General features: G+C 37.0%; 1 protein-coding gene across 9 annotated transcripts in view; it reads left to right on the top strand.

Moving 5' to 3' along the window:
- IKZF1 (IKAROS family zinc finger 1) overlaps nucleotides 1-25,063 on the top strand; it is a 75,054-nt gene that overhangs the window by 21,182 nt on the left and 28,809 nt on the right. For all 9 annotated transcript variants that reach the window (XM_072412105.1, XM_072412109.1, XM_072412106.1 and 6 more), the window contains exon 3: nucleotides 3,327-3,449. In XM_072412105.1, the coding sequence (XP_072268206.1) occupies nucleotides 3,327-3,449 (123 nt within the window). The remainder of the gene's footprint in view (nucleotides 1-3,326; nucleotides 3,450-25,063) is intronic.

The raw sequence follows: 25,063 nt of genomic DNA on the forward strand, positions 1-25,063 counted from the left end.
TTTTCCCACGCAGTCTTGATGCTAGGAGTTATGAAACCTTCTTCGATAGTCTAAAATCACGTGCCAAATCACTCAACTCGTGCTGATCAAATTCTTTACGAACAGAGTCTTCTTCAATTTCAAACTCTTCATCATTGTTGTCACCTAGTTCATCACCATAATCATGTTCTTCAGGAGAGGGTAGTGTAACGAAAACCAGCACATGTTACATTTATCTCGCCAAACCAAAGGTATACCAAATGGCCTCTTATCACGTGTTCCTTTTGTCCACATCCGTAAACCCTCGACACACTGTTTGCACACCTTATGAGGTGCCCAAGACTTATATTGGTCACCAAGTTTAACATTGAAATATTCCAAAAAGGCTTGCTCTACAAATGTGCTGATGTTCACCCTTTGACTGGGAATGGTGAAACTGCCACAGATATAACAAAATCAATCAGGGTTGTTTAGGCACTTACGACGAGAAACAGCAGAGCCAGATATACATTTTGCTTATTCACTACGTAGAGCAGCGCACAACCTCTGACCACAGTGTCTTGCATGTAAATGAATAGCCTATACAAATCCATGCTACAGTAATTGCAATAATATAAATAGTAGAGAAAAAAACCTGACATGATAGAAGAAAACTAACTGCACTTACAGAAACAACATACCCGTTTTAGTGTATATAAGCTTAAAAATTGAAGTCAACAAAAACTTTGTTCAAAATTTTTCCCCAGTGTTATCCAAGAACAGGGTGAAAGGTCTGAAAGTTGTTAAACCAAGCTGTTCTCGGTGCATTTCTGTTCTTGGTGTCAGGAAGTGTGCATATGTATTAGTCCTTTGATTTTTACACATAAAGTGTGCATGATTTTAAAATTGTCAGGGTGGAGACCTTAAAACTGAATTATATTTTCTGTTTAGGCATGCCATAAATGGTCTCTCTTGCACCTAATGTGAACTAATTGTCCACTGTCAAAATAAGTGACTTACAAGGGCAGTTTCTATGCCTCAAACATAAACTGGAGTTAAATGTTTTTTTAAAAAAAGCATCAGTGTTTTCTTTAGTAAGGGAATATTTCCTAAATGTCTTTATTACTGTAAATTACAAATTAATTGGATATGTTTTATGGATTTTTGTAAGTCCTTAGCTCTGCACACATATTTTTGCATGAATAGTTGGCAAGTAAAGTTAGAACCTTGTGCATGTAGTTTTGCTATTTTTTTGGAAATTTTTGCACTTGCAGGAGACAAAAGAACAGCACAGCCCACATTAACCTCATTTAGCACACACATCTCTGCCTGTTCTGAAACTAGTATCTGATAGTAAGAAGTGTTGCAGTTGTGAAATGAGAAGAACAAAGTGAGATATGTTTAACGGAACAATATCCGGGACTTCCAGGGAACCAAAAGGCAGATCATTATCTTTTTAAACTGGCAGATTTTACCTGCAGTGAGTCTCAACTAAAGCTACGAACATAATATCAGGCTTTAAAATATATAAATATCATAAATTACAGTTATTAAGTTACATTAGCACAGGCAGATATGGACATATGTGCACATTGATGCAGTTTAGTGATTTTTGCTTCTTGACTGCTTCTTTATAATGCCAAAGTGTAGTACTTAGTCAGAGCACTATTGTGAAATTCCTTTTTGCATTATTGCTTCTTTGACCTTGAACTAACCAGGCAACAAACTAAATACTATTAGGAGATATGTTTTTAGTAAGATTGTTCAACTTTAAAATGGCACCTACCAGGTGTAAAAATTGCCTGTCACAGTATTACTCTAAAGGTCACCTGTTTGTTGAGTAGTAAGTAACTCTTGAAAAGTTGTAAAGCAAACTTCTCAGAAGCATTATTGACATGTACATTAAAAGTAATGGCCAGCACAGGAAGTATGTATCACCAGGTAGTATCACCAGGTTAAAATAGAGAGCAAAAGTGGTAAAGGGAAACAAACACAGCAATCACAACTGCTGCAATATATTACATTTTGTGTGTGTGTTTTTAGGTGAAATAGAAAATTGCATAGCTGCAAGCTTTAAATAACATCACTCTTTGGAAATAAAACTTTGCAAGTGTTTTGGTAGATATATTTGTATTTTGTTTTGTTTTTTTGCCTTCATTTGTCAATTATTATCAGTCTCATATTAGTAGCTTGCAGACTGTAGGAATGACCAGTGTCAGTGTTCAAATAAGAATTTTTTTTAAGCTGGATGGGAAGTAATTGTAGGCAGGTGGTGGCCTCTGTATTGTGACTTAAATCTTCAGTAACCACTGAAAAAACAGCCGGGTGGTGCACCCAGCTAAAATACTGTGATAATATTAAGAAGTGTGGTGATTTCCTTTCAGTGTTTATTTAGGCTGGGGATGAGTTTATGACTGAGCCTTTTACCATTAGTTTTGCATTGGGAAGTGACATCACCAGTTTGACTGCTGGCTTTAATGTGACAGGGGATCACAAGTCTTGTCAATTATTTGACAGGTAAAGCAGTTACCGTGTGTATTTCAGCTGTATATTTAGACTTTTGGATTTGTGTTCATCTTTAATCCTGATATTTGACAGATAGACAGACAGTTGTTTTATACTTATGAATAATAAGTAGAGGTTGACATTAAAAAATCTGGCAACCTTCGGACCGGAGTGCCAGATTTTTGAAGGTTATACTCTACACACAGTCCAGCCTTCCTCTCGCAGCACCTGCGGACATCTGGCACAGTTTCTCGAGAGCAGGCATCAGGGACATCTCAATGTGTATTTAGTGTAGCAAGCAAGACCCAACAACTGTTTCTGGAGAACAGCGCCATCAAAACATAAGTGGCCAAAAAGTGTACTACAGTTCCTGTATCGATGGCTGGATTTTCAATTTGTCAATCTGTACCAGGTCATACTATTACTGACAAATACCCTTTCTTCAAGGTACAATAGATAGTATTACTACTAGAGCAGCGGTCACCAGTGGTCCCCGAGAAAATTTTGGTGGTTCAAAATGTCTTCCGTACGGATCACAGGCTCAGAGCACTGGGCGGGTTATGTCTCTGGACACAACCTGCCCACTCTCCCATCGCAGGCCCAGACCTGCGATGGGAGAGTAGGCAGGTTTTGGCATCAAGACGTCACTATGAGGCTCTGGACCTCATGTGCGGTCCAGAGCCCATAGGTTTATTGGTCAATAGGTCCGAATAGGTTGGTGACCACTGTACTAGAGTCATAACATTGTATTGTCATTGGTTTTTTAGGTGATTCTATTTGTGTGATTGACTCAGATGTTATAGGTATATTTCAAAATAAACAATATATTTTATTATTTTATAATTTGTCTTCTTGCTTAACAGGAAACCCGCCAAGTCCTACCTTAAGTGATAGTTTGGATGACAATGATGAACCTATGCCTATGCCTGAAGACCTCTCAACCAATGCAGGATCGCAACAAAACTCAAAGAACGAGAAATTGCTTGGTAAGCTGCATACAAGTCATCCTAATTTAGCATTATTAGGAAACTTAACTAGAGACAGCAGTGCTTGCTGTAAAAGATGTTACTTGGATGATATACTGCTGTATAATATATAACCTCCAACAAATCTAAGGTCTGATTTGAGACTACATGGCATGATAAGTGAGTGTGCATTCAAATTGTAAGTGAAATTTAGAATAGTGTTTCTATTGTCTAATGTCTATTTCTAGTGTTCTAATGTCTATTGACATGATTTAGGAAATTTAAACATAAAAGAAATGTATTTATTTATTATCCAAGAAACCTTAAACTAAATCTTGTGTATATTTATGTAGAATACTAAATTCAATTTTTTTTATTACAAAGATGAAAGTCTACCTTTTTGTCAAGACTTAGAATTACTTTGGATTGTAAAATAAAAAATACAAAATAAATAGGGGCCACAGTGAGCGAAACCAGTACCGCTCATTGACGCCAGCTGTCAAAACTGCAGACACAGGTTCAGTGCAGTATTGCAAATGAGAGTGCATGCAGGGTCATTCTATTACAAAGCAGGTCTGAACCTCCCCTTAAGGCGTACCTATACTCAGAATTTTCACTTTACATAAAAGGATGGAAAACCCCTTTATGTAGGGTAAATTTTTTTTTTTTAAAAAGGGTGCAGCACTGCCCCCTAATGAATGGGAGCACAAAGCCTTCCGGGATACCTATGTCAGGCATCCAAGGAGGCTCTTTGACGCATGCTCAAGCATCTCGGACATGCACAGAAGGAGCCTTTTTGCTCAAAGAAAAAAAATTTCGGAACTCCTTTCTGGGTCTAGTGATGTTGGATGAAGAACCGAGAAGAGGAGACGAAGATGGCGGTGCCGGGAGTGCCGGCTCAGGGGCGATTGCCAGGACGACGCGGGACCAGATGCCGGATACCCCCAGAGTGATCGGTCTGCCCTGTGGGATTGAAGGTAAGTGTGTTTTTAGTTATTTGGGGGGTTTTGAGTATAGTTCCTTTTTAAGGTTTCACTTTTATTTCCTATTTAAACCAACATTGTCATCTTTCCAGGCTGCTGTATGGACAACCTGTGGGCACCTCAATACTTAGAGTATATGCTAAGCAGCTTTATGAGTATGACCCTAGGGAGGCAGGGGATGGATTAGAGAGCAGGGTGTTGTGACATTCTTAATTGAGATATAGGTACTTGGCACTCTGACTTGTTATGTATGATAGTGTAACAGTATAACATTATATATAGTAATGTGCTTTAAGTCTAGCATTGGATAGTTTAGGCATTATAATCTGCAATGTATTCATTTGGGCACTCTGGGTTGGCACCTATTAATGTGAGCACTTTGAGATGACTTATAATAATGTGGTACTTGAAACCTGAATATGATAATGAGGTGACCTCTAGAATTTCACTATTGGCCAATCACTGTAAAGGTTTGGCCCTCTGAAAAATAGGAGGGGAGAAGGTGGGAGAAACCCCTTCTTATTTACTATACTTATTTTATATTTATATACGATATGTTTGACTCCATATTTTCTTTATTACCCATTTATAATTGCCAGTTTAAAACATGCAGTATGCTGTAAACACACCACAACATTCTTTCATGAGTTTTAGGAAATCTGCTAAAATTCTGCTCTGCTAAAACAATGCTAGTTGTGAAATATAAATTTATTTTATCCAGTCTTCAGTCATGACTTACTTTGTCCATTTACATAACTGTATAGGGATAGGGATTGTGTAACCAAACATTGGATCATTTTGCTATACTGTTTTTCAAAATGTGTCAAGAAAGGAAAGTATACAGTATTCCAATACTAGTGTGGGTATAACAAGTTAGGTATAGCATGACACATTTTATAGTAAAGCAGGAAGCTTGTTCGGAAAGACTGGAAAACCTTTGATCCGATACACTTTATATACTAATAATTTTTCTTATGTTGTGCAAAGGTGAGACTCTGCATTTGTTCCCTATATCTAAGTGAATATTGTTTAAGCAGTGAAGCGTGATCCTTTCATAGTCTTAGTTCAAGGATGCATCTTTCAGCTATACTAGTTTGTTATGCCACATGATCTCAACTGAAATACAAGATTGACTCATCTACCACCTGCACCTCAAAACTGTCCTAAACATTCATGTGATCCATTTGTTCCGCATTTATTTTTTTTAAGAAAAAAAGTATTATAAAATGCCTGTGCAATTTACCTGTGTAATTTAAAAAAGCATAAGTTCAAAACTCATCAGGAATTTTTTCAAGTGTGATGTGAGATATATTTCAGCATTTTCCATTTGAACCGCTTTTCATTGACTTGAACAACTTCTGACATTGGGCCTAATTTAATAAATTCCCCCAAGGCTGGAAAGGATACACTTTCATCAGTGAAGCTGGGTGATCCAGCAAACCTGGAATAGATTTCCTAAAGGTAATTTGCTATTTGATAGCAAATATTTTTAATCCTGGACTGATCTGTTCCAAGTTTTCTGGATCCCCCAACTTCACTGATGAAAGTGTATCCTCTCCAGTCTAGGAGAGCTTTAATAAATCAGGCCCGTAATGCGCAATACTACTTCTCACTTTGGTATATGGCATTTCCCTTATGGCATTTAGGCAGGCTGCATGTCTACATCAGACAGGAACTGTTGTAGTAGAGTTGTGCAGTGCAACTGTCAGGATTGATATAGCGTTCAAAACCTAATTCTTCTATCTGTGTCTGATGGAGCATGATGTATTATTTGGTTGGGTTGGAAGGGCTGTAGATTTCATATATAAAGTAAAAGTGTAAATTTTATATATCTTTGTGTATGAAAACAGGTTGATGTGGAGCAGTAATGGAATAATAGGCAGTCAAATTTTAATTTACTACTGCCTCTTTTTTTCAGCCCTACATAAAGTCTGTGTGTGTTACATTACTCCAATTTATTGCGAAGTGCAGCTAGAACTGAGTATATAATGACAAATGCAGTGTTAAGATGCAATAATGTTTGCTCTATATATGGTCACTTTAATTAAATTGATTTGTGACTTATCAATACGTAGTTAAATGTGACTCAAGAGTTTACAAAGATAATGAACCTTTTGTATAAAGTGTCTTTATAATTCTTGTTTTACATTTCTTTCATCTTTTAAAGAGAAGCATTGTATTTTGCATTAAAATAGAAGCTGTATTTATGGTGGATTGTGTTTGGAAAGATAGTTGGAGATGGAGGCTATTCCTCTTCTGGAGCATGAAATTTGCTAGTGTTCCACTCTTTGCTTCGCCATAAATTCGAGCACATTCACTTGTGCAGTCAACAAGATTTTCCATGTGCTGCTTTTTTTCTTGTTTGTTTTTCATTTAGTGTTCTTGGTAGGTCAGCTTTACTTCAATGTGACATTGAGGAAGCAGCACCTCTAAATTATGCTGGCTTTATGCTTCACCTTGTCAGTGGAAGAATGATTTCCATATCTAGAATCAAGCATCTTTATTTCTCAGTTTTGTCTTTTGTAGAATAAATGTATTATTGCATTTACCAATATCAGACTTTGTGTTAAAGAACACAATTTTACGCACTTTGTAATACAACATTAAGTTAAATGTTAAAGTGTGTTTCTCCTCTAAACTACAACATTTTATGTGTATCAAAATGTACATTATCATTTACTTTAAATCAGTCTATTCTATTAATACACCTTTGAGCAGTCACCAATTTCAGTGTAATTTCGAGTTGGTAGAGGAGACATTTTTATTTAACTAAAAGTAAACAGCATGTTTAAATAAATCAAATACATATATTTATTTAATTTTATTTGAATAAAATATAAATGGGAACTTTTTTTTACAGGTTTTAACAACATTGGTTTTAAAGGTAAATGTCAAAAACAATTAGAAATAATTTTTATTAGCTAATATAAGCAGATAAATAAATAACGAATTGCCACACCTCTAATGATGATGGCCAACAAACTAAGGATATCTGGTTGCAGAAAAAAAGTGATTTTGGGGATAAAAATTGGATTAATGCTTCTTCTGTATAAAGTGAAGGTTGCAGAGAACTGGGAGTATTCTTTGTCATGACAGGAGAGGACTATCTACAAGTGTAGAGGAAAAAAAAACAAATCAGAATTCCTGTGTAATATAGCAGAACTAAACTCATTGGTGGGTGGTGAGCTTCTGCCATAATCAGCAAGTATATATGGCATACTTGCCGAATATGGCACATACTTACCTGTGTGCAGTTGCCCAGCACTAAATGTCGAGGACACGACAAGGACAATGCTATTCAGGACCAGATACAGTATTATTCTCAATAAATATAAATGTTTAAAAAACAGTAGGTAACATGTCAAATTCTTCCTTTGTTAGCAGAATCTATAGCTGATACCATTACCCTATGCCACTACCATGGCATTACTTGGTATTGTGTCGGGCTTAGTATTACAATAATAAAGCTCCTGCTATATGTCATGCAGTGCCAGGTATCAAGTTGCCCCTCAATTAGTCAGAAAGTGCATTGTGTATTAAAAAGCTGGTTCATTGTTTCAAAGCTGCTGGTCAATGTTTAAAACACTTGGGATGTGAGTGGAATCCCACACACAAAGGGAAGAACATATAAACTTGATGCAGATAGTGTCCTGGCAAAGACTCAAACCTGGGTCCCTGGTTTTGAGGCCTGAATGTTAACAACTCAGCCCCTATCCTCAGTAGCTAGACATAATTTTAATGTTTAAAAATAAGAAGACACATTTTATTCTAGCTGAATACAAACAAATGATTTTGTTTTTTCAATATTATTAATAATATTATTTTAGAAATAATATAAAAATTGTGGATTATAGGCATTTTATCATGCAAACATACCCTAAGTTACATTATCTGTATGTTTTTTATAATTAGTAAAATAGATGGTAAAGAAAAGTGTTCCTTTACTAGTAAGCTGGAAGTTGAGGTATGTAAGTTTTTAGGACGGATGCAGCAGCGCCTTTTGATCAAATCAACTGTTAGGGGAAGTCATCATTATCTCTTGGGTGCATCTCTTGCTGATAAACTTTTTAACTTGAGGTTTATCTTGAGTAATCTATCCGTCACTGACACAGAAGTAGTACATTTGAAAGACATGCATCATTTGGGAAACATAGAAACAGGTCTTACAGTTCTGATACATTTGAAGTATTGGAGACTTAGAACAAAGTCACAGCAAATTTTTTTGCACATGCCATATGTTTTCAGTTTTCATCTATTAATACAATACATTAATTGGTATATTTTGTAAAAATGTTAAAGTAATCAGCATTTTTATAAACTTTTATTATGTGTAACATCATATATTTTCAAATGTAAATGTCACTTCAGCAAAATAAGATTTTGAATTCAGTCCATTACTCAACTTTTACATGTATAACAACATATTGGAAGGGGAGTCTTTGGTAGCCGAAGTTAATTTTTTATTTACAGAAACTGGTGGTAGAAAGTTGGAGCCTCTTGAAATTCTTTGGGCAAGTGCCCTTTTGACTACGTTCATGAACTAGATCAATTATGAACGCTCTCTGTGGTGAGTCTTCTGAACTTATCTTCGTACATCTAAATGTGAACAGGAGTAATAGTAGTTAACGTGTCGATTACTGTTATAAGGAATGATGTAATCCAGTAGTATAAAAAACAATGTCATCTGGCCTAATAAACACTTACGCGACTTTTCAGAAAGCTAAAAACTAAGATTTTTGATCTTATGTGTGGTTTGTATTGACATGCAATGTTTACTAGTATTGCTGTATTTCTTAGTTGGTCTCCTGTCGATAAATATGTTTTTTTTTAATATGCTGGTATACATATCTGATACTATAGATTACCTTGGGTAAAATGTTTGCATATGTTGAGCCCTCTGTGTGAAGTGAGATGCAGGTTCAAGTTCAGGTTTACCTGATAACTGTGTCTCAGCTTTGTACAATCTTTAAACCCCCAGTTATTCAAACCTTGATTTCAGCTACATGAGACAATCACCTCAAATTACTTAACTTCTTTTACCAGTAATAGCCTGTCCCTTCTGCAAAAAGGACCTCCCTGCTCGCAGTTTTTTTCTTGATAAAGTTTAGTTGTTTTATGTTCTTTATTTGTCCTTGGTAAGGATACTTTGTGAAGCAAACATGTTATGCATGTATCACTTTTCTTCTGCATATTTGTAACATCTATTGCCTTTCTTACTTATGAAAAAGAAAGGTACTAGTATATTGCATCAGTGACCCGCTTTGGTGCTGTTTTAAAGTAAGCTATGAGCTATGGTTGTACAAAATATGGCTGCATGAAGGTCATTTGGTCATTTTTACATTCAGTAATAGGCCCTGATGTGCTTCAACTAAATCTTTTTTGTTTGGCCATCATTAGGCATAAGCCATTTTTATGTCCCAATTATATGCAACATTTTCTTTTAAGTTCCAGGTACATGGTTTGCATGTGCGTATGCAACATGTACACATTTGGCAGTGTTTTGGGTAGATACACTGTAATTTCACATAAACCATCTTTTGTGGAAACAAAGCAGGAATGGAGGAAGTTGCTCCAGGGCTTGTGTGGCAGCTGGCTTCTTCTGGTCCTCTAAAAGCAGGAGATAAGGTTAGTTTCTCAAGGCTTTAACAGGAACTGAGTTTCAAAAAATACCACAGAATATTAGCAGAATTGTCTCAGCCCCATTCAGGTTAGGATTTGTGGGATGGCAGATGTTTCCAGCTAAAGGAACATATAACCAGGCATAGTTCCTATGTGATAAACAAAATATTTGAACAAGGTCAAAAATAAACCACTTTAGGAAGACTTACTGGAAAGTACATTTTCTGTAACACATCACACACATGCATTACCTTGCATAACTTTTTAGATCAAATTCTCAAAATATAAACAATATATTACAAGGAAAAAATATTAAATTTCATCTGTAACTTAATTGCATTATTTTATTGCACAAAATACAGTATCATTGTATTGCTGCAGTCAAAGACGTTAGAGTGTGTATTATATTACACATTTCATTATATTTCCATATGCTTCCCGTATGTTCTTTAGTGATATTGAAACACACGAACACTTTTTTACACTACTGTATGCAAAATGCTGGATGTGACATTTTTCAGGAAACCTTGCATTCATATTTTCAAAACACTTCAACTTCCTATCAGGGTATATTGTCTGTTTTTCCTGACACTAATTTAGTTGATCATAGATCTCTGCATGATTACCACTTTAATATCAAAGTATATATTTAAAATGACCTCAGCCATTTACTAATTTTTTTTACACAAATAATCTTCACGTATCTTAAACTTCAACGGATAGGTCTTCTTCAGGTCTGGAAAGTATTTTCTCCCCTTCTCTGGTGGAGAGAATTCTTCTTTCCACTGAAAGCGTTCTTTAACAAATGAACATGCTGGTTGGTATGGTGCTGTGGTGAGATCTGATAATAGGCATGTACCCCTGGAGATCTTGAGTGGAATCTTTCAACCTACGTACCAATAATCTGTTTTGGAGATCCCCTCTTGAGATCAGAGGGGGCACTCCTTTATTGTACGCATGCTACAAAAAGTTTTTGGAGGTGGTGTAGGTGGACCCATAGCAGTTCCGAAGTGGGAGATTGAGGAAAAATAATGCTATTCATAGAAATGAACCAAAAAACAAATCCTGGTGGGTTCAAAATTCAAGACACTACTCATCAGGATTCTAATAAATGAGTATATCCCTATCCCTATTCAAGTCTTATAATAATAGAAAATGTTTTGATGTCCAAGAGGCCATAAAAAGGTGATGTTCACATATTTTGATGTTTGTACATTGCTCTTTAATTGATATATGTACCAAAGGCTACTTATTTTTCCTATTTTCTCATTGTATGTTATTGGTTTCTTGGATGTCATATTTAAAAATAAAACTAAAAAAAAGAAATATGTTCAAGACCAGAGAGAAACTAAGCTCCCACTTAATACTGCAGGTAGATAAACATTAGGCCTAGTGTAAACCAAGATAGCAAATTCATCTAATATGAATGTTTCTGCCAATATGATGCACACACATCTGATCTGTTTTATTACAAATAGTCATATTGATATAGGTTACATGTTTAAAGAACAGATCTGGTTCATCTAAATTCTTATTCAATGGACTAGCAACTCGGCCAAGCTAAGCAGAAACAAGATATATATATATGTGTCACTATTGCATTTAGTGTTTGCAGTTGTCTTTTTTAAGTAATGTAGATATGAAAATGAAATTTAACTTGAAAAATGTGAAAGGTTGTTTTTTATGTTTTCGGCACTCTTCTCTATTTTCCTGTACAGATTGCAGTATTACTTGTGAAAACTGAAATAAGGCCAAAATTTTACCTATGGAGAAGTAGTATTTTTGCTGAACAGGATCTGAAGGACAGGAAGAGATATTTTTGGAGTGTTGAAGAAGTAATTAGACAATGAGGAAAGCAGTTATAGCAGCTACAATGTCTGAAATTCCTATTCATTCCAATAGGTCAGCTCACACCAGAGAATTTTTTTGATTGGCTGTAGAAAGAAAAAACATCCTGCAGTGTTTGGAAAATGTCAAAAAAAGTCCCCAAACATCTAACAATGCCTATAAATGCTCCAAACCCCACTATTGAAACTAATGCAGCGTTTTTTGGGGTCTTGGCCATTTTTGGGAATTTTCCACTATTCCAACTTTACATATGTTGGTTTGCGATAGCACTGAGCTTAGCAAAACTAAGACAGTAGAGGCACAGTTCTTTTTAAGCAAAATTTATTTTAAATTTTGTGCTAAATTCATATAATGTAACAAGCCATGAACAAGCACTACAGTCAGGTTCTTTTTCTCAGTCTGTTTATGTAAACTAAAAAATAAAAAAAAATGATCACATTAGGAGTAACCTTAGTTTCCTTCCTTCTGTACTTCTCTGTCGTGTGTCATTTGGATGTCAGAAATGTATTGTGAGTTAGAAAAATGTATCCATGTCATAGAATTTATTTTAACTCTTATTATTTGATTTCTATTGATCCTGCCAGTGACATACCTTTCACAAAGGTGACAAAAACAATCTACTGTACCTACAAAGAAGCCTAGGTTAAAAAGTTTGTTAGGTTTAATAGAGCACCCCAACCCACCTCTACATAATATAGCAGAAGGTGTTCTGTAGTCCACAGTAGGCACAAACATTTAAAAGAGACCAAAAAAGGAGCCAGAATAAAAGTGTAAATTTTATCAACATTTTTTGTTGTGTCAGTTTTTACAACCATAAATGTAGGTATATGCAAATTGAATTCCCTCATTGGTTTTCACTCTAGTGCAGGGGTGTCCAAACTTTTTGCAAAGAGGGCCAGATTTGGTTAGGTAAAAATGTGTGGGGGCCGATTATTTACCAGGTACTCAGGGTTAGTGTGGGCGTGGTCTGCGTGGGTCCCGCACAGCATACACCCACTATAATGATGTAGGGGATTCCCTGTGCACATATGGGGACTTCCGTCCTGCCGATTATGCCAGCCGAATGGCAGGGCGATAATTGATCAACATTAATGAAATTTAAAATAGGATTTTTGTACCCCGGAATTTTATACTGTGGTCAATAGTGTTGGTGGGCCACATATTATTAGTTTTATAACAGAGGCTGCGGGCCAGTGGAAATCTAAACACGGGTCGCAATTGGCCCCCAGGCCAGACTTTGGACCTGCCTGCTCTAGTGGGTAATACAACACTACAACATTTTTACCATACTGTATCCCTAAACTATTTGTATGTTTCTGGCTACCTTGATGCATTTCCAGTTCTGCTAATATATCAGTAATATCCAGTATAGTAAGATAATACCAATATTATCCTGTAACATATAAAAGAATACTGGAAAACTAGAAAAGTCTAAAAAATAATCTAACAATCTCATTAAAATATATACGGTAAGTACATACTTCAAATGTGGACCTTGGGCCAATGAATGCGTATATCTATGTGTCATGCAGTGGGCTCTGCCATGTTGTGCATGCCCTTGCTATAGAACGTAAAAACCATTCCATCCCTAGTGTGATTAGTTGAATACTAATTGATGACACTTTTTCAATGTGTGGAAGTCTTTTTTTGTTGATATTTATATCTGACAAAGAGCCATGCTTGTTTTAAAATGTTTGAGACTGTTGTGAAGGATTGGGAGCACTTTTTGTATGCCTGATTTCTAAGTTTTTGACATTGTTCACCTGTGGATATCTTCAAGAATATTATTATTATTAGCTAGTTTTTGTGGAGCGCTGAAATTTTACACAGCATTTTACAAGTCAATAGTCATGTCACTAACTGTTCCTCAAAGGGGCTAACAATGCAGTGTTTCTACCATGGGGTCTAGCTCTGCAAACTCAACCGTGCTGCCCAGATCAGATGGACCTTATTGACACCATTAGGTGGAACACATATTGTACCACGCAATTTCTTACACACAGTTTCTTACAAGATAGCATACTCTCTTTTTAGGTTTCCCCTTACCCACCTTTATGAATACAGCCTGTTTGTCTAATTGGGTTTTGCTAGCTAGCCTACTGGGCAATATGCTTGTTGTAATTTTTGGAAATCTTATGTTTATGAAACATCAGGTTTTTTTTTCTGCAAAAAAAAGTATTTTTGCAGGTTTCCCAAACTTTAGCTGTTGTGTATCTGTCCAGAAGCAAGAAAACAATAGGAAGAACTAAGAAGTTTCACTTCATAAAATTTGTCCATGTATGCAGTCCTGTCACAATTTAACTCCACTGCTTCCCTTTTACTTGCAGTAGCTTAAGCCTAAAGTAACTTAGTCTTGGGATTTGTGACCACATTTCTGTGTGGATGCTCATGTGATGTAATGCTCGCCATTACGGAAGTCTGACAGTCATTCCAATTGCTGATCTGAAAATTGCGACATGTAATAATACAAAACACAGATGGTTTTGTCAGTATTTGTCCTTATATGTCTAGATTTAACATTTCTCCAAATTAGGCACCAGAGTACCACTGTTTTTTTTTGTTTTTTTTTTTAGAAACCGCCAATGTGTCTCCTGTAGTATATACTTGATATCCAAACAATTATACAGACTGTATCCTGCAGTGTCACTGTAATCCTTGACCGTCTTCTGTAGCAATAAATTTACCAAAGATTTTATGCAGTCCTTTACTGATGTCTGGCCTCAACCATTGCTCTAGATCAGAGGTAGGCAAATTCCGGCTTTTAGGCCGGATACGGCCTAGCCAGTATTCCAGTCCAGCCTAACACCCCCCCCCCCCCCCCCAGTTATTTATGGTTGGATCTCACCTAATTGAATTGTTGCATTATCAGGAGTTCCCCTGATATCATCGAGTTCCCGCACAGTAACCCCAATTACCATGCCAAGTAGCAACGCGCAGCTACCAGTCTCCGGATGGTTGACTTCGAACATTCTGTCTTCAACCATGAATAGACTGACAAAATATCCAACACGGCAAAAAAAAACCCTGTGTTTAGTGTGCAACGACACCAACAGCACTTTCAAGCAGTCGAATCTTAAGGGGCATGCCAAGCACGCGCACGCGTACAGATACTACACCGCGGATGAGCGTAAGACTGAGGCTGCTTGCTTGCAGTCATGGTTAGAAAAAAACTTTCCTTGGACACCTTGTTTCTTCTGGCCTAGTGTGCCTTCTTGACCTCCTGAAATGGCCTAGTAGTCGAAAAGTTTGCCGACCCCTGCTCTAGATAGATAAAGTGCATAACATTAAAAACTTGTTTATTTTATACTTTCATATTTTGAAAATTTGTGTGTCTTGTGAATAATGTAGCATATTGGACCTCCAATATGACAAGATTTACTAGGCTGGTAAGTAAAGTGCCCCTATGTACACCTCAACCATCCACTTGTGTAGGAAATATAAATATAACAAAACTTCTTATGCACAATATTTGATGTCTGAAGTAGGGCATTTCAAATGAACTTACCCTCCACTTTTATAAATTATGTCAAGTTCATTTCACCCCACTTCATACTTTAGACTTTAGTGGTTCAGGTCCCATGCTTATTTTTTTTCATTGGATATAACTGGTTTATTGTATCCAATTTGTTTTTTCTTCCTTTGCTGATATTGCATAAAAATAAGCAAAAAGCAATCATTAAATACATATAGAAATACATATCCTAAAAAAAGGTCACCACAACTATTCCTTATATATATGCTTCCCTTTCTGTCACTTCTCCATAATTCTGCTTTTCTGTTCGGCAGCATTACCGACTTCAGCTTCCTCTTTTTCCCATATCCTATATTTCATTATTTGTACTTGTTCCTCTTCATCTGTTTATACAAAAGGCTAGTGATGTGGAAACCCAGTTACAGGACAACATGCAAACCACACTGTTTTCAAATGCTTCTTTTTTCTTGGCAGCTGAAGGGAAGCAAGGCATACAAAAGATGTAGGACACTCAATTTCTTCTATTCCTGTTTGTGTTGTGTTTCAGGTGTCATTTGTTTAACTAGTAATATATATACATATATACCTTTTTTGTTGGTTATCCATCATAGACCTAAATTACCATCCCACAGACAAACCATAGCTTCTTTAAAATCAGAAATTAAATAAGTATTAATTTCATTTTTGGTAAGGTGGCAAACTCATACTATAATTCCTTCACCTTGCTTTTACTAAAGTTGTTTTTTTTGACAAGCCAACACAACACAGAGCTCCATTTTATCTCAAATGAGCTGTAACTTTTGTATTTGAATATGGCATCCCTGAGAGCATGAACCCTTGTCTCAACAGCATGTGCATTAAAGCAAAATAACTATAATATTTATGAAATTTTGAACATTGCAAATAAAAACCTTAAATTTAAAATGTTACACACCTGGGCAGTACAAATTTATAATTTAAAATTAAAAAAAAACACCAGAGATGGCCTTTATTAGAATCATGGTTATAGTCCACTGTAGAAGTCCCTTCTATCTTCGAGGTGTTCCTATTCCTTCTTTAGTGTTATATGTACCCCTGTTACCCAGTAGAAGGGCTGGAGATGGGGCTTGGCCTTTTGCTGCAAATCTGACAATATGCCTGCATGTTTAAATCATTTTGCCACCTAGTTTTAACTTGGCAGAGATTTGATGTGTAATAGGACTGAATTCCACTATTTAACATTAATAGGCATGGAAACAATTAAATTAATATAACCAGCTTCAAAATATTACAAATCTGAGATTAGTCTTTGTTCAGCAGAGAAGAGTCAGTAATCCCTCTACCAATATTCTTGGTAAGAGATCTGTCTGTCGTTACGCTATGGGAATATGTATGAAAGTTCCAAAGCAACTTCATAGTTTACAAGCTGAAATGAATCTTTAAATTCAGAACCATCTTTAATTTATCTCAAACACATGCTAACCTGAAGTCATCATGTCTTTCTCACTCAAAGGAGACAGCTCTAAACTTGTCCCCCTCCCCCTGTGTAATGATGAAAACTATCAACCAGTCATGATCACAATAAGTTATCACCTCAGACTTTTCCTGGCAAAAGGCCAAACTTTTGGGTTTGACTGTCAGGTGTTTATTGCTGTTTCTGTTTTGTTTTGGAGATGTAGCCTCTCTATTTGTCCAGTTGGTTCTAAATTCTGAGAAAAAAGTTGTCTCCAAATCAAAAAATGGGTATAAATTCTACAATTAGGACATATATTCAAGGAACAGCTATTACATATTAGAGAAAGCTCTCCTAAATTGCTGCTGTGTGAAAAGAAGGCTGGTACAGAAGTATTTAGAAAACAGTATGCTGATAACAAAAAAAAAGGCAGTTCAATAACAATAAGGCAGTTCAGAAATAAAGGTAAAAGCAGCAGTGTTGTAAGAGTTTATTGGGAAAAAAATGGATAGTAGCTTAGAAAAAGGAATTCAGGCTCTTATCCCATTGGAAACAGTTAACAGTAACTTACAAAGTCTACTAACTTTGAAAGACAGCCCTATATCTGATGTATCTGGCTGTAATGCCTAGGTATAAACAGGACAGCTCAGGATGTAAAGCAACAGTGAAATCACATTCACTGGATTTTGGTATATATACATGTTTAAGGGGGAGAGTTGTTGTTTTAGGTCAGGGAAAGGGGTCAAGCAGGATAACTGAACTTTGAATAAAATTGCAGTTATCAGTTATGTCACATTACCTCTCCCAGCCTACCTTCTATCCATAGTTCATCCTGCTGCCATCTCCTCCCCAGGTAAAAACATTTTCAAATGTCTGACTGTCCACATGATCAAACAGAAAACAAAATTCAGACTAGACTACCAGCCTCAACGTGTTCTCACCCTTTTTTTTTCAAATGAAGAGCATTAGGTTTTTCATCGATTTAAAGGTCTTCTGTGTGATGGCATCAGAGGGATCAGCTTCCCCACCACACACATAACCATGAACCTTGGGCTCACAAAGCCCTGTTGCCTTTTATCAATATAAAAACTGTTCTTTTATCACACACTGTTCCTCTCTGCCAATTAAAAACTCATATGGGTGTTTATCTTTGTTATCTTAGTGATCATGGGGTAAGGAGCTAGTTAACAAGGCTCTTGATCACTGCCCCCAGATGTCTCCTCTCAAAAAAGCTCACTCTCAAGTTGTCTTCAATTGTGCACACACTCAGCTGTTCATAGCCATTTAAATTACCGGAAGATCAGTATTAAGTGTGTCCTAATATGTTAACTGAAGACAGGTAGTGGTTAAAATGTGTTTTTGTTGTTTCCCTGACATGAAATAAAGGGCTAATATCACTAATTGAAACACACAGTTGGATGGAGCAAGGCTTTAAGTTGGTGTTTAGAGTAATTTAGGGTCAGGAAGTTAGGAGGGTAAATGTTGTTACATTTTAAAGGCTCAAATTAATTGTTAGTGGTAAACTGCATATGTCTGCAATTTAGGAGAACATTTATTAAGCAGTGAATTTGACATTCACTGCATATTCATTTTAGGTAACTCATTCACTGTTATTCAAACACATTTACCAAGAAGATTCACTTTAGTAAATGTCACTGTACAGATTTTTGATCATAACTGCTTTGGTCCTTAAAAACTGTGTGGAGAATGTAGGAGCAACAGAAAATACATTGTTCCCCTCTTCCCTGCATTTCACTAGAATTAAACACTTCTCTTTTATAGTTCTTGCTCAGACAGCTATATTGTGAAAACAGGAATTTCTTAGGACAGGGTGAGGAAGTGGAAACTTCTCAAACAAGGAGAGTGTTGGATTTTGCAAGTGTTGGGTAACAACAATTATCGTGCAAGTAGACCTAACTGTTGACTAGTTTCTCTCTATATATATTGTGGGAATTAGCTGGGCAAATGGTAGGCAACTAGCAGGACTGGATGCCAAATCAGGGTTTATTGAAAAAAAAAACAACAACAAACAATTGTCCCAACAGGGTGGCTTAACTTCAGCCAGTTAGAGATAAAAAAACAAACAAACACTTGTCTCCAGCTGTCCTGGGGCTATAAAAGTCCAGTTCCAACAAGAAGGCAGAAAAACAACTAGGTCACTTTGTCTGTAGAGTCTTGTCTCTCTTTCTCTCTCAGGAACACTGTGTAGAGGAAGGTTCTCCAGCCCCCTCCAGTAAAGTCTCTGTTTCCTCCTCCTGCTCTTTGGCAGCTATTCCCTTTTTACTCCCTCTGGGAGCTGCACCTGGACTTTTCTCCAGCAGAGGGGAAAACCCGGGATGGCCTGCTAGAACAGCCACATTGAAATCCCTGGAATTTAGAGTATTGAGATCAGCAACCTGCATGGCACATATCTGCCCTCTATTACCTTTCCTGCTGGTTGCCTACAGTATGCTTTAAAGATATAAACAAATACTCTCTATATTTACTATATCCACAGGTCATAGTATATTAGCATGATGGAAAGTGGGATGAATGCCTCCTACATTGCTGGCCAGTGAGAAGAATTTTACCCTTACAGATAGCCAAAAAGACCAGTGGAGGGACATAAAATTTACTCCAGTGGAGGAACATAAAAGCTATCCATAGTTCGTACAGTCACAGATTAAAATGTAAATTTGTTTTAAAGTGCTTTAACTGCTTGTTCAGAAAGATACTTCAAATCATTTTGTAATCTGGGCACAGGCTCATTTTATAAAACAAAAAGAACAGTTACACTTCTTTTGACAATATGGATAGTTTATAGATAGATGCACATTGTAAATATGAAAAACAATAGGACAAATAGAAAAAACAAAAACATAATGCTCAAGAATACTCTTGTATTAGATTGTGAGCCACCTTAAAGGACAATTTGTGACATGACAATGGACTTTGTGAAGTGCTTCGTAATATGTCAGTGCTATATAAAAATGAATAATAATAAAAATATCACTATCTATTTTCCACTGGGCATTTCTCCACACATATATACACATAAAATGCAGCACGTAGTGTTCTATTCATATCTGTCCTAATCCTGCCACATTCCTAAAATGTGAGGTTGTACTCTACAAATGTACATTTATTACACTAGTATTACAGTGGTCAAAATATACTACTGCTTAGTTAATGTGAAATGAATGTGCACATTAATTTGTTTTTGGTCAAAGTGATGACATTTGTTAAATAGCTGAGTTCTTCATAGCTGGACAGTCATAACATGACAACCTTTATGGTTAGGGCTGTTCAGCAGTCCATGTAGGTTATGTTCACACTTGCAGTGAGATAATTGTGTGGTTATCGCTTCCTCATTCCTGTGGCCTCCCCTGCATCTACTCCCCTGCAACATGTGGCATCTACTTTCGGCTGCCCAATAGAGAGCTAATGAGGATAATTTTTTATCAAGTTTACTTACAGTATGAGCAGCTGATTGGCTGGCAAGGTAATAAGCAGGATTCCTTGCTCCTGCTGCAGGTCTGATCCTGCCCCTAATTTTGAATTGATATAAGGTATTACTCTTGTAATAATTAATATTCAACTTTTTAATATTTCTATTTAAATATTATAAAGCTGCAGTAGTAAGCCTTTGTCATCTTTTTGGAAGGCATATTTATACTATTATTAAGTCTACTACCATTAAACTTGCTACATTCCATCAAGTAAAGTACTCGTACTAAATAGGTAAGCAAAGAGACAAACTTTTCTTAAATGTGCAAAAGAATGAGAAAAGAAACAGGTATACTTTAATACTGTAATAGCACATACTTACTTCTCCGTTTAGCTGCTGCAAGCAAGGAAGGGGTTGGAGTTTTCACAGGGCTTTCCGCCTGTCCTCATGTGACAGCACTGGGCCAAACACCAAGCATCAGGAGAAGAGCTGGGTACAGCCATCTACAGGATTTGCAAATATGCTAAAAAAATGAGAATATGTGTTACGGATGTACAGGCTTTTAAGCAAAATTATTGCTTTGCCTTCCATGGTCAAAGTTCAACACTATTTTACATGTCATTGGACTATATTACATTTGGATAGCTGATGAAAAATTATTATGAGCTTTCATTTGATTTTTACTTTTTTTGATGGACTACTGAAATTGGGTAACAAAATAATTAAGCATTTACTTACTGCACCAAGCTGCCTAATTTGCTCTTCAAACCTATTTATTAAGATTTCCCAAACAATTTTGCTGTCTTTTTTAATACTACTGTCAAAACTTAAGTTATTTTTAAATCTATAAACCATGTTTCTTTGTCTATTTATAATAATTTTATATCAAGTTTATGCAAAATTCTTACATCTAATTAGTTCAAATATATATAACGGTTTATAAGTGGAACTAATATGATACTTGCCTGTACCCATTCCGTTGCAAGCACCACCATCTTCTTCCTTCTTTTCTTCCACATTCTGACCTCTGGTAAAACTTCCTGTCCCTTGTTGTTTTTTTCACTGACTGTCCTGTATGGAAGATTTCACTTCCTATTTAGAAGACAGCATAAACTAAGAGGGAACTTCCGAAAAGTAAGTGCAGGTTCAGTCCTCTAATTTGCGCAATCCCATGCAGCTCCCTCTAACACTTTCACTGCAGTGGTGGTTCTTAAAGAATTTGCACCTGCACATTTGACAGCTGATGGCAGTGAGCAGTACAGTACTACTCCTATTCATTTCCCATGGGGCTGCTACAAGGACTCTACTATGTAGTACTGGCATGAGGAAGCGATAAACACATTGCAAACTTACCACCTTATTTTCATGGGAACAGATGACTCCACTAAAAGCTTTACTCCACTACTTGTTCTGAGACAACTATACCAGTAACATTTTATTTCCTATCACTTTCTATGGAAGTCACCAGTACAAATAGAATATGTAAATCTCCCCATGTGATGCACTAACATTTTATGTAATTAATTTATTTCCTTTTTCTAATAGGCCATAATGGTGCAATCAATGGTTTGGGCTGGAGCTACAACAGAAGATGGTTGGTGTCTACGTCCGACGATAGAACAATGAGGATTTGGAATGCAAAAACTGCAGAACAAGCATTGGTTTTGGTAAATAATATGTCTTTGTTTCACACTTTCCTTGAATCCCTCAGAGCAATCTATCTGTCAGGAGGTTTCTTCTATCGGGTCCCATGTCATCCTGGTTTCTGTCTTCTGCCTGGTGCTCCCAGGCGCTGACATCTCCTTTTTTCATCTTCCGGGTTCTTCTTCCTGCGTCACCTGATCTCGCACTGCGCAGGCGCGAGATCAGGTGGCGTAGATTGGGGAAAAACTTTCTGATCTCACGTGCATGCGTGAGATCGGCAATTTTATCATCATCATGCTAATGTACTGTGACCTGCGAATATAGTAATTTTAGAGAGCAGAGTATTTGTTGTTGTCTTTAAAGCATACAGAAACTGAGAATTTTTACTTTACATAAAAGGGTAGACAAGCCTTTTATTTCAAGTAAAAAAATTTTTTTTTAAGTGCAACACTGTACTTTTAATGGGACCGCAGAGCCTCCCGGGATATCTACGTAATGCATCCCGGGAGGCTCTGCGTTCCCAATAAAGGGTGTTGCACTTAAAAAAACAAACAAAATTTTACTTTAAATAAAAGGTTTATGTATTGTGGGAATTAGCTGAACAAATGGTAGGCAACTAAGCAGGACTGGATGCCAAATCAGGGTTTATTGCAAAAAAAGACAACAACCTGCCCTGTGCTCTACCACAAAATTAAAGTCCTGTAGCGCCAGGAACCACCTTGTCACCCTTGCATTGTTCCCTTTATTTCGGCACATCCACCTTAAAGGGGCATGGTCCGATACCAACTGGAACTTTCTACCTGCCAAATAGTACCGGAGAGCTTCGAGGGCCCACTTTATAGCCAAACACTCCCTCTCCACGATTGAGTCGTTTCTCTCACAGGAGGTGAGTTTTCTGCTCAGATATATAATGGGGTGTTCTTCCCCATTTACCTCCTTTGACATTACTGCCCCTAAACCCACCTCTGAGGCATCGGTCTGGACAATAAATTCTTTTGAGAAGTCTGGTGCTATCAGAACAGGCTGACTGCACAGGGTTTTTTTAAGGTCCTGAAACGCTTTTCCTGCCTCCTGAGACCACTTGACCATTACTGACTTTTTCCCTTTTGTAAGGTCTGTTAATGGTGCTACAATGGAGGGAAAGTTTGGGACAAATCTGCGGTAATAGCCAACAATCCCCAAGAATGCCTTCACTTGTTTTTTTGTCAGAGGCTGTGGCCAATTTTGAATTGCCTCCACTTTGTTTACCTGTGGTCTTATTGTGTCCTTACCTACAATATACCCCAGATAGCGAGCCTCCTCCAACCCAATAGCGCACTTCTCAGGGTTAGCAGTAAAGCCCGCTTTCCTGAGAGAATCAAGCACTGCCTGTACCTTAGCTAGATGTGTTTCCCAGTCTGTGCTAAAGACCACAATATCGTCCAAGTATGCTGCTGCGTACCTTTTATGGGGCCTCAAGACCCTATCCATTGATCTCTGGAAAGTGGCAGGTGCCCCTTGTAACCCAAAAGGCATCCTTCTATATTAAAAGTGTCCGTCTGGGGTGGAGAAGGCAGTCTTTTCTTTCGCCTCCTCTGATAGGGGAATCTGCCAGTATCCTTTGGTGAGGTCAAGTGTGGTAATATACCTAGCTGGTCCCAACCTTTCAATTAACTCATCTACCCGAGGCATAGGATAGGAATCGCATTTAGAGACTTCATTTAGTCGGTGGAAGTCATTGCAGAACCGCCAGGTCCCATTTGGCTTAGGCACCAATACAATAGGGCTGGACCAGCCACTTTTGGACTCCTCAATAACCTGCAGATCTAACATACGCCTTACCTCTTCAGAGACCGCTTGTCTCCGAGCCTCCGGGATTCTGTATGGTTTAATGTTTATCGTTACCTTGGGGTCAGTGACTTACTTCAGTTACTTCTCCAACCCTTTCTACCACTTCAAAAGGACCTTGCCACTTGGCCAGAAATTTGCTTTCTACCATGGGAACCAGCACTAGTACCCAATCACCCGGGTTGAACTGCCTCACTTGGGCTGCTCTATTGTACATCACCCTTACCACCATGCCATTGCTTTCTAAAAACAACATTGGAGCAAGTCTAAAGTTGAATTGGAGATAGGGGTGTTTGTACACTGTACGATTATGATACCAATTTTGAAGCACGGTGATAAAAATGTTGTGGTTGTCTGTTGGTTTGGGATTTTTTGGGCAGCTTGCAGTCACCAAGACATATTTGAATTCTGTATTATATCAAACTGTGCTTGATGAGAATGTCAGGCCATCTGTTCAAAATTTAAAGGTAAATTAAAATTAATATATTAGCACAGTAATGTTGATGCACAAAATTAAATCCACTGAGAAATTGTCAAAAAAGAAGAAATTGCATTTCACAGACTGCCCTAATCAAAGCCCTGATTTGAATCCCATTAAAATGTTGTGGAGCCACTTCATGGAAGAAAACCCAGAGAATTTGTTGATTTACTAAAGGAATTTAGGTTGTTACTTTAGCAAACAAATAAGTCATTTATTTGTTTAAAAATACTAATAAAGGAAAAGTGATCTGATCTTTTACATCTTTTTATTAGCCAATGTCTATCTACATGACCTCCAGCAAAGAGGGGTTTGCATCAGAAGGGTGAGAATGCAGGACAAGAAGGAGACAAGAGAAAAGGGTTTTTACTATATAGCAGCAAGTGTCTGAATTGAAAGTGACTTTTGAAATAACATGAATTTTAAAGTTTTTAGTTTAGTGATTGGGTTCTGAAAAAAAGTTTTAAAATAACTCTTCTAAACATTTTCCAGCAACAAAGTGACATAACATGGGGATTATGCTTAAAATGACATAACTTGGGATTATGTTTAATATATGAAGTTACACAAGCATCTTGTTTTTCAAGGAAATCTTAGCACATAGGCTGCCTGGGTGCGGTCATACTGAACATTTGTCCCATGGGAGATAGCTTATCATACCCTTGCTGAAGTTCCCTGCCCAGCCAGGATCAGACAGGATAAAACCCTGGAAGAATCATCAGTTTTCTGTATCAGTAAAGGCAACATGTTGCACATCTCTGCATCTTTACCAGGAAAAGGAAAACCTAAATAGTTTTGTTGAAAACTAGATATATCTCATTTGAGGTCAACTACAAAGAATAAATGAAAAGTGTTTCCACCTAAGGACAGTAAAGTGAATAGTATATTATTGTTGTGTGGTTTTA

The sequence above is a fragment of the Pyxicephalus adspersus genome, chromosome 5 (assembly GCF_032062135.1).
Source record: "Pyxicephalus adspersus chromosome 5, UCB_Pads_2.0, whole genome shotgun sequence".
NCBI classification, from domain to species: Eukaryota; Metazoa; Chordata; class Amphibia; order Anura; family Pyxicephalidae; genus Pyxicephalus; species Pyxicephalus adspersus.